Source organism: Convolutriloba macropyga, chromosome 13 (genome assembly GCF_964194025.1).
Source record: "Convolutriloba macropyga chromosome 13, txConMacr16.3, whole genome shotgun sequence".
Classification (NCBI taxonomy): Eukaryota; Metazoa; Xenacoelomorpha; order Acoela; family Convolutidae; genus Convolutriloba; species Convolutriloba macropyga.
In genome coordinates this window covers 23698513-23709970 of record NC_134480.1, presented here as the reverse complement: position 1 = coordinate 23709970, position 11458 = coordinate 23698513, and the positions used below count along the sequence as shown (strand labels likewise).

The 11458-nt window shown below is 35.0% G+C and overlaps 2 protein-coding genes across 2 annotated transcripts in view; one reads left to right on the top strand and one right to left on the bottom strand.

Moving 5' to 3' along the window:
• Window positions 1-2370, bottom strand: part of LOC142351516 (spondin-1-like) — a 74912-nt gene extending 72542 nt beyond the window's left edge. The window contains 1 exon segment of the mRNA XM_075403578.1: window positions 1476-2370. Coding sequence (XP_075259693.1) covers window positions 1476-1818 — 343 coding nt within the window. The 5' untranslated portion in view covers window positions 1819-2370.
• Window positions 1-11458, top strand: part of LOC142352140 (large ribosomal subunit protein uL22m-like) — a 350565-nt gene that overhangs the window by 107677 nt on the left and 231430 nt on the right. The gene's annotated exons all lie outside the window — the stretch shown is intronic.

The window sequence follows — 11458 nt, the reverse complement described above, 5'->3', positions numbered from 1 at the left end:
TTTTTGTGTGTGTAGTTTGTCAAAAACTTCGTATATTTCTCTTCTGGTTACCGGTCTGAAATTGAATTCATTTCCCTTAAAATTACAAGGAGGCAACTTAGTAGCACTTGTTTCGCCCTTGTAAAGTCCAAGACGGGCAAAACAATTATTCAAACAGTTAGCAATGCTTTTTTCATCTGATATTACGTTATGACCCTCTTTCAGCTTTGCAATTTTTTCTGTCTGTTTATTTGAGTTAATTTTGTTCTTGATAAATTTCCATTGTTCTTTTGAAGTTGGGGAATTTTCGAAAAATTGTTTTGTATAATCGTCAGATGCTTTACGCAATTTTCTATTAACATTGTTTCTACGTACTTTGTAACTGTTAAAGAGCTCTTGATTAGGATATTTTTTCCATTCCTTGAATACACGATGCTTTTCATTGATGAGACTACGCAGTTCTTTTGATAGCCATTTTTTGTGCTCTTTTTTTGTTTTCACTTCTGTTTTTTTCAAAGGTGCGTGACTATTTAATACATTTTGAAAAATTTCAATGAATTTATGAAAAATTTCATTTACTCCAATGATTTTGTACATTAGTGACCAGTCTTGCAAAGCAATATCACGGTTAAGTTTACTTCTTGTGTATCTCTTTTTATCTCGCCTTAAATATTCTGTCTTTTGCTGCTTCTATTCTAATTTCAATGATGATTGATATACAATAGTGAAATGATCATTTTCAAGTATTGATTCTATTATATCTAATTCGAAGATTTGATTTTTAGAAATAAAGCAGTGGTCGATTAAAGAAAAATTTTCTCCATTTGTCCATGTTGCTGTTTTTGTGTTTACATACTGAAGACCGTTATCTGCAATGAAGTTGTTTAGTAATTGTTTCCCAGTTTCTTTGAGTATATTTATGTTGTAATCTCCTAACAGGATTAGATTGTTAGTGCTAGAGTAAACATTTGAAATTTCTGATGTCATTTCATCAAGGAAGAAGTTTGAAAGGTTTACGTTTGAACAAACCGTTGAAATTTATTTCTATTTACGCGCTGCAGGGAATTTAGTCGCTAGCTTATGAGTTCAATTTTGGAGCAAATTGGATAAAACAAACAATTTATGCATTATGTTCAGACATCATTCACTTTTATGACTCTTTTTCTTCGCCACTGTTTTAATGCCTGATACTGGAATTAAGTTTTTAAAATTTTTATAAGTTGTGTTTTGATTTATGGATAAAGTTGTTAAAAATCTGTTAAAAATTGGTGGAAATAGTGCAAAAAGGTTTTTTTCACCCATTAGTTCACCGATTTTTATGGTTGGAAGCAGTGAAGTAAAAGTGTCTCCTCTAAAAATTAGAGAAGGAATTAAGGGTGCAAAATTTCGATTTAACGGTGGAAATAATAGTGGAAATTGCGTCCACTCGTATCCCCAGTCTTTAGACGTGGTGGAAAATGGTCAATACTCGACCCGCGTGCTGATTGCGGGCATACCTTCGTATTTCTTGGACGGAATGAATTCTGAGACCACAAGTTTTGTCACTGCATCCCTGACTTCTATGTAATAACCATTGTCCCCCTCACTGGTCTTTGCGTCATGACCACCCGGGAACCGGCTGCAATAATACGCAGGGTTGCCATCCGGAAGTGCGTGGACAATTTCAGAAAATGAAAAATAAAAAATAACAATAAATAAAATTGTAACTAAGTTCGGTTGCCTGCAAGTTTTCGTAAACAAAACCGCGTTTTTAAAGCATAGTAATACGGTATGAAATAATATTAACGGAATAAAGGTTAAAAAGTAAAAAATTTGGCAATGTTTGAGTAAAAAGCGCATTCTGTATAGCTTTATTTATTTTTGCTTGAAAGCACTCAATAAATAACTCTGCGCATCAATAATGTGGAATTTTTAATTAAACAATCATGATAAAATGAATTTTATTGCGAAAAAGTTTTCCAGAATTATTCAAGTCAGTTTATTTGAACATTTGTCTGGCGGTAAGTCGTTAAACATGGTTGGTAACGTAAACATGAAAACAAACTTCTATCGCACCCTCAAAACCTGAAACAGAAATTTGGTCGACAGAACCTCCAAGTTACTAAACTGCAGATTTGGTTGTTTAAAAGTAGACCATCTGCTGTACAGTCACGTTCTGTACAGGTGAAAGAATATTTTGTTACTCATAGCAAGAAACAATATTTAGCCAGTAGGAACAAATAGAGTATGGAACGTATTGTAGAGTCTGGACGCGTCAGGCTTATTGTATATTTCGGAATAATATTACTTTTATGGTAATACCGCGGATGAAAAATAAATGCGAGGAGCCATTTTTATTATGCACAAATTTATGCATTATTGATGCGAAAATGTCCAAATGAAAAGATTCATCCAAGTAATGTATTAGTGTATATTAGATTTTTCCAATTTTTCAACATACTACTATCTATATACGAGAGTTATATTATATGAAGTAAGGCTTGAGCAAATATAGCTCTACAGGAAAACGAAAAATAAAATTAATGCTCAGACCAGCTTAAAATCTGTGCAAATATTTATTAAAATTTTAGAAAGTATTTTGGTTTTCCTCAAAGATACCAGCTAAGTGACGAAAATTATGGAAAAACCATTTATGACTGGTTTCTAGTGCCCAATAACCCCTACTATAGACCTCAATTGTTTACATCATAATATGCTCCCGAACAATTTTTAATTGCGTATTTATTCGATGACTGTAGTGTCCAATTTTAAAAACTTCTGATTATCCTTCGTAAACGCGCACAGGTGATCCAGATATACGTACCCGATATAGAGAATCACATAAGAGTTCAAAAAATACACTAATTTTCCTGACGTTCGTAAAATAGGTAATTATCAAATATTTTACAGTTAACTCGGTCAGAAAAAATAGAGTTTCGGAGCACATGTCGCCGCATTTCAAACGAGATCAAAGACGAAGCTTTGATGCACAACTGATTGCTTAATCAGTTTAATAAACTCTCATTTAGAAATATATTTACACAGCTGGCATGTCTTTCACATCATTTTCGAGTAATCAAAAAATACTAGACATTTTAAACAAAAATGTGAAATACTGCTTTCAACAAATTACATTAACGATTTGGCAAACTGTTTTGCTTTAAAAACAAATTTTAATGGTTTAAACGCGTCCTTCTTTTGATCAACTTGTACATTTTTAAGTATTTAATTCATATTTTTAGAACGAAACGTGTACTGCTTAAAGCTATTTAACAAGTCAGCATACTCTTCACTTATAAGAAGAACTCTTCTAATCTAAATTTATGCTGCAAATGCAAAATCGTGAACTTGCTTCTGCTTCAAATTTTCCAAATGTCAATCAGTAAGTCTCTTTTCGGTGATATAAAATTTTATAGGTAAAGTCAGGCATTTTTTGAAATAGTTTGAATGTCTTTTTTTAATCAAAGTAATAAGTCAGTGACCCATAATTTTAAAATTTAAAAAAATTAAGGGCTCATATGTGATTTCAGATAAAAAAAATCAGGTTTGCAAAACACTTTTTAAAAATGCCAACAGGGAAGATGTTTTCCGTATTTGGAAGGATGAGAGAAGAATACTGTGGTTAATTGAGTACACTTAAGGAGGAATTTTTATACTTCCATTACAATTTTCAGTGAGCAAATATCTTACTAGTAGTAAAAAAACGATACAATATGTTAAGTGTTTTCGACAATCTATATTAAGGAAGTGCGCTAAAAATAGATCTGAATGAGAAACCAAATTGAGTAAAATTTTTTGAAAAATTAATACACACAATAGAATTTGCAATCACAATCTGTTAAACAAGCATTAGAAACCATTGGCTATGTTAATTTCATTGGTAAGTATCCGTAAAAACGAAACCAAGTTCGGAAATCTGCAGTTAACAGGGAAGGAGCTTTGGATGTCGATCCAAAGATTTTGAGACATCGTTTTCAATAAAATATTTCATAAGAAAAAATTTTTAGAAACCCCTATCGACCTTTTTTTGGTGAATATTTTTTTGCTGACTACTCGACGCCAGAATAGAAATTTTAAAAAATTATTTAACTTATAGAAGTTTTATTATTTTTTTCAAAAAACTTTGTCTATACTTGTTTACATAATGGCTTAAGAAATAAACATTTTTACCTAACGATTGACTTAGGAAAAATTGTTTACTAATATTTGAGTTGATTGAGTCTTCTTGTCAAACATTTTTTTTTTAAAATCTTTTATTCAAATCAATGAAAGGCTGAAAAAAGAAAAAAAAATGATATATATAGTTGAGACCGAAGAGTCGAATAAAATTGTAAATCTAATTGGAGATGAGTAATTTTCTCTCTGTAACTTCTTTAAACTAAAACAAAATTTTTTGAGTAATTGTGTGTTTTATTGATTTGGGTGGAAACTCACATTGTCGTTTTCTTCCACAAAACCCGAAAGTTACATTGAGTGTTTTTTAAAGGATATAGATAAATATTTGTTTTTTGTGGTAAGGGCACTTCAAACCGTTTCAAACTGTTGAGAAAATTAGTAAACGATAACTTTCACTTCAACATGTGAAAAATTTATTCGAACGTTTGCTATTGTCATGGTTCGTAAATTTAAGGACCTCGATGACCTTGAATTTCATGAGAGCTAAAAAGCCATTAAAAAACTTAATAGAAGTTCACATTTATACGAAACAAAGAGAAATAGGAGCGGTTAAAGGAACCTATAGTCATTAAACGACAAAATGAAACAAAAATATAACTGTCAAAGTAACTGTATAACGTTATATGTACCTGAAACGTGAATTTGGCAAATCTGGTTTGGCAGTTTTTTTTCTCAGAATTAGAATAACTTTGAATAACAATTGATTAAACTGAAGCGTGTGAAAAACTTACAGCAAGCGTGAACAAACAGTCGAGATAACAATCTGAGGCCGGATAAGATATGTTTTCACCCGGGTGCCACAACCATTTATCAAAATAAATTTCCGCTTTGTTCGAATTCCCAAAACTTGACTTGAAATTGGAAACTTACCCAGGATAATTTACCCAGTTTCCCCAACTAATTTGAACTAGCACCTATGGCATTAAGTTCACAGCGTCTAAAATTGACCGCACATTTCGATATTCATTGATAAGTTTAAGTTCAAAGAGCAGAATAATTGCTGAACCTAAACATATCTCATTTTATACAGCATACTAAGTGTTGGACCTGAAATTGACGTCTCCGAAAATTCTTTTTTCAAATGGATTCAAATTTGATTGAAATGTAACTTTTCTCAAAATTTCAAGAACGTTTAGTGTGAAGGCACTTTTGCAAAAAAAGTAAAACAAGCGATAATTAGATGAAATATAGAATTTTGAATGAGAGAACAATACTCAAATCGAAATTGCATTAATCAATTTTAAAGATTTCAATTAAAAAGAGATTCGGCAAATCTGAGATTTTCTTCTAAATCTGCTTGGAAGAGGAATCTTGATTATTATTTTGATAAACACTGGATGTTTATAGTTAGAATTTGATATTTTAACGACTACACAACGTCCAAGCCCGGGGTGGGGGAGGGGGGTATTTATAACAACGTCAAGAAATCTTTCGCAGTTACAACACGAAATTATAAGTGAGTACTTACAAAGAATTTAGGCTGGGATTAACTACTGGGCTGCCGCAATTGAGAATAATATTTGGGTTATTTTTTGCAACTGAATGAAATATTTTTCCCCTCAATTAAGTTTCCGGAATAACACCTGCCATAAAAATGTAAACAATGGCTCAAAATATCGATGTAAAATATATTCATTGTGTTCTGGTGGTGCTATTGCGGCCCTTATGTAAGAAGGTTGTTGTTGTTGTTGTTCTTGAATGAAAGCCACCTTGTTATTCAGGATTTATAAAGTCTTGAATTTGTGCTATCTGTCTGGCTGCAATTCAGGGAATGCTATTCAATTTTTCCTTTGGTTTAAAATAGTTATAAACTTGCGTTTGAGACTGGTAAAGCGTTAAAAACAGCTTACATTTCATGAGTTATTCTCTTAATTTTCAAGAGATGCGATCGTTTTTCAATCACTTTTGACTTTTTTGATGGGATAGACGTTTTTGTGGTTGGTCCCTAAAACACCGGTCGAAAATGACCAGTTTTATCAGCTCTGAAGTGCTCTTGAAAATCGTCTCTTCTTTATATATTCTAAAATTCCCTAGTCCGAAGCCGACGGTAATCTTGCAAGATCACATACAACCATACCCGAGCCTTGCAGACTTTACGTTGAGTCTTATGGCAAATCATTTCAACCTCAATCAAACAATCAACTTCTAGGGATATTTTGTATTCAGATTTTGTATCCCACTTTTTGTACTTGTATTTGCTATCCCTTTTTTTAAAGGGGGCTAGGGTAGCACTATCATGATACTCATGATTAAGTTATTGGTATTTTCATTCACATAAACATTAATCAATTATATGAAAGAGGGGTTAAATGATAGGGGGTTAAATGAATAGGGGTGAAAAAGCGGGACACCAAAATACGATACCTCAACCTCGAAAATGGGCAACTTGTTTTACGTGGTTTTAATTATAATAGAAAGCGCCCGATTTTTAATACATTCAACATAATAAATTTTATCACTTAGCTTCAAAAATTGTCGTGTAATTGAGGAGAGTTAAGTTTTCCTTTAAACTATGTCAATTTCTCAGTATGTTTCGTGACTTCATAGCATGTTTCGTGTTAAAATTGGCCTCCATATCTGGCGTAGATCCAGTAAATATCAAATATCTATACGATACTCTATTCCTCTTAGACAAAACAGAAGAAATTTAAACCGAATTGAAACAAGAATTTGAGGATTTGATAGAGTTTCACAATAGAGTGTGAAGAATAAACTGTTCATTTTCAGGCTCTAACTTCAAAGAAATGCTATAGGAATGCATAAGCCGACAATATAACTTATGTGTTAGAAGAAACTAAAACAAGAAGGAAGTTAAATATAGGTTTTCGTTGATTTCAATAACAATTATAAACATATGAGATTCCTAATATTTAATTTGAAGTCAAGGTAAAAGCATATGGGAGAAATACTTTAAATTTCCAACTAGTTTTAAGTTTAAGAATGATAACTCTAGAAATGACACTGCTTTTTACGTAAAACAATCGGGCCTTTCCATTATAACCCCCCCCCCCCCCCCCGCTGACTGGTCAGATAACCTAAAATTCCCGGATTTTCTCCGTTTGAGCCCCCCCTCCCCCAGCTTTAGTGAGTGCATATTATTTGCATCCCCCATACGCATGTGCAAAATCTTTACATAAAGATTTACTATTCAATGGTAAGTGCTCTATAACTAGGGGGAGCATAACGTACTGGGGTGGGGCACAAACCGAAAAGATCAAAATAATCATTGGAGATAAGTAAGCCTTTGTTTGTCCGATAGACAAAAATGGTGATCTTGAACTCTATCTAAATACTGTATCCCACATTTACTGGTAAAATTAAGATTCTGTAGAGTTCAATTTGATGGATAACTTCACGCAAAAAAGAATACTAAAAGCACAAAATGTTTTCATTAATCGAATGCCTGCAACTGATGGCCTGTGTTACAATACTGTAAGAAGTTCCAAGATTCACTCTTTGCAAAATTTTATCTCTCAAAAACTTTTGATCTAATATATTGTCTGTTCCTGCAACAAAAATGAGAATATAATGGTTTTCATCAATCAGTTTGGATCTGTTCCGTTTGTACTCCCCTCCGAGTTTTGTGGTTGCATATTATCTGCATCCCCAGACGCACGTGCCATATTATTACATAATGATTTTCTATGTAATGACAAGTGCTCTGTAGCAGGGGATGCATAACGTATTGGAGGGCACCAACGGAAAAGAGCCATTAGTTTTTATATCCGTGTAGAATTTGGAAAACCTCGTCTATCACTGTGGGTCAAAATTAAAAAAGGTATTTGATTCAAAAGATTCGATTCATAAAGATTCAAAAAACTGATTTTCGAAAACCAGTTCCGAACTAATTGTTGGTAAGACTGAAGAATTGAAATTCAGCGCCATTTGGCAATTTTGATAAATATTGAAAAAAAGGAGTCTTGTAGAAATTTCCCGAGGGGACCAAATCTAAGAAAATAGTTATTTAGTTAAGAAAATCTAAGAAAATAGTTAATAGTTAGGTCTGTACCCCAGCATGATCAAACTTGACACGGAATCAATGAAAAACACAGGGAAAGCGTCTTTGTTGTCACTTTTGGCAAAATTCTTTTATAACTACAAATGGTGGGATGGAAAACTTCCAAACATTGCAAATATTTTGAGTTGAGAGGCTGACCGATTGATTAATTAGTGGCGTCTGATGCTGCTTTTGCTGTAGTTTGAATAGCTCCAGTAGAAGTTAACAAATATGAAAGGAGGAGAACAGGCTTAACTGATTGTTCATTTCAAGCCAAGACAAACATTACGTAAGTGAAGCACAATATCCGTATTCAGAGCAGCATTTTGAACAATTTTGTTTGCCTAAAAGCTTTATTACGATGCGAGTCGAGTAGTTACCAAGAGACAGGAACACAGCACTGTTAGTTGTTGTGAGATCAAAATTTTAGATGGCCAAGTATAAGTCTGACATCGTGGAGGAACTTAAAATTGAGTAACAGTAAGAGAGAGAGAGAGGTAGTCGTTTTTCAGTAAAGTTACTGTTTCTTGACAAAAAAAAGTTTAAATTTTGAATATTTTGGGGCCAAGAACCCGAGATTCGTGAGGATGATTTTTTAGATAAATGCTTTGCCATATAATAACCAACTGACGTCTTAATAACCAACAAGTGGTTATTAAGATGGGAATTTTTGATGCTCATTTGGCCGGTGTTTTGTCTGATTACAAATCAGTTCAAGCTCATTCACCATTTTGTACCAATGAATCCAAAATTACAAAAAATATAGAGCCAAACCTTGACTTCTTTGATAGGTTTGTTAATTAGCATTCCATAAAAATATGTTAAACGAATTTTTGCGAGCTTTATAAGTCAATTGGAACATGTTCTGGGCGTATTTAAACACTTGAATTTGATTGGATGAGAAAAATGTCGCATTTTGTTATATATTTTTCGCAAATGGCAAACGTTTAACTTCTTAGTATCATTCGCTGCTCAGGAGATGTTGGGAGAAAGTGTACCAATTTTACGAGCGGAAGAGCGATTCCGTGGATGTGTGCAAGACGGTGGAGCGTGGGACATTGTCGGAACCGTAACGGAGTTTAAAAACTGGATCAGTAAGATAGTAAACCCTAGGGTTGGTCTCTTCAACTACACAAACAAGTATCTAGTCTTTAGGTGATTCTCGGCATGCGTTTGCCACTTAGAACGTCGATTCAGTGTTGGGACGTCCTTTTTGATCCAACGAGACCAAATAGTGTTAACTTGAGACTTTGCGCGTGCGTAACTTTACGGTGAAAAAATTCGTCAAAGCCAACGACTGACGGAATTGAAATTGCTTGGTCGTCGAGTAGAAAATGACTAGGGGTTATTGCGCCTAGTTTAGACATGTCGGTGCTTACGGGCGTTAACGGTTGTGCGATTAAGTGCGTATTCCACGAGACAAAAAGTAGTGTTCAAGACTTCGTCAGTGACGACGAGCAGCAAGGATGGTGTAAGGTTTTCGCTTGAGACTACGTACTAGCCTCTCCCAGATGCCACTTCGGTGTGGCGCGTTGGGTGGGTTGAACCTCTTTTTAAAGCTTTTAAGTACAAGTTCCGCTGGAATATTTTTAGTATTCCACTTTTCAAAATTCTGGCGTAGTTATTTTTCCGCACCAACGAAGTTAGTACCTTTGTCTGAACAAATAGTTTCAGGTGTATCCCGACGGGAGACAAACCGTTCCATTACCATTACTGGCGTCCATGGACCGAACAATTTCAACATGCAACATGAAGGGCACGAGTAGTTCAGCATGTGAAGACAAAACCACATCTCCTCTCGGTAGTCCCGCACACAGTAACTTAAAATGCTCTAAATTAGTCAACGCCGATGTTGGTAAAGGAAAGAGATTGGTATGCGAGTCTTTCTAATGGGAGGTCTGCCATGATGGGTTGAATAGTGTAAAGTGCGGAACATGCTTCACGTGACGCAGTTGAATTTAATCAAACGCAGTGAGGATCATAACTTAAGGATGGTATAACGTTCCTGTACCTTAGCCTTCAGATAGTCAACGCTTTGATGGTGTTTTTACGGGGGTATGCTGCAGAAACTGATTTACAAATATATAGCATGCGCGAGGTACGATTGGATGTTTTACATCAAAATCAACTTCGACGAGCCGTTTGAAGCGGCCAGCTTTTGATTAGCCGAAGGCGGAAAACGGGACAATAGGGTTACTCCAGTTAGCGGTTTTAATTTCCAGGAGATCTTCTCTTTTGTATTTTAAAAAAGATTCTCCTAGAAAGAGATACCGAAGATGACGCTTGGCTTCGTCAAATTCAGTGGGATGTATTATGAAACAATCGCATTACGGTAGAATTCATGGGAGGGTAACAGAAGGAGTATGTATTTTGTTATCCGTTGAAACCATTGATAAGAACTGAACTAATAGAATGGTGTTAATTGCGGAGGCGGTTCCTTGTGTGGCGCAGTTGCTGATGCGGCCAATGATGTGTTAGTTTTAAAATTCCATTTGGTTGCCATAACAAGTTTGATGTTATTTTTACTTCAGTGCTTGGTTCGAACGGGAATTCCTTATTTCTTAGAAGATCTGGGCTCTAAATCCAGCTGATTTCGTGCAAAACATCAGCTGACAAACCACGAGTTCCGGCAACCACTGGGTTATCACTTGAGGCAATATGGTTGCATTTATCAAGGCTAGTGTTTTCAAAGATCTCGCTAACACGGTTTGCAATAAAAATGGGGTGCTTGGTTGCTGAATTAAGCCATTGCAAGACAGTAGTGCTGTCGGTCCACATGAAAACCCTGTTGACATTCACTGTGAGAGTTCAACAGATATCCTGTTTCAAGCGAGCAGCCAGTAGTTCTGCCTAAGATTCAAGCTTTGGAACTGTCATCAGTTTTATAGGTGCTACACCAGATTCAACCACGACAAACGTCAGCTCCGTTTGGGGATCCACTCAAAATAGTTACTCGAGCTCGGAGAAAAGCAACGGCATTGAAAACTTCTTGCGAACCATCTCAAAACATATGCAATTCCAGGTGTTCGAAGATTCCCGAAAAATAGTTCCACACTCCATTCAAGGAACCTTCCAACGGTGACTTTTGACAGCCCTTCATCCCAATTTTGCCCACCGACACGCCAGATGTACTTTAGTAACAGTCGGGCACTAACAGAAAATGGTACCACTAGACCAATGGGATCGAATTACTTAGACACTAGGCTGAGTACCAAGCGCTGAGATAAAGAGTTAATTAGTGTACTGGAGGTACCTCGACTCAAAACTAGAGTATCATTGTTGTGATTCCATTTCAAAGCAAGCACATGCAAAAGTTCCTGCTCTGAT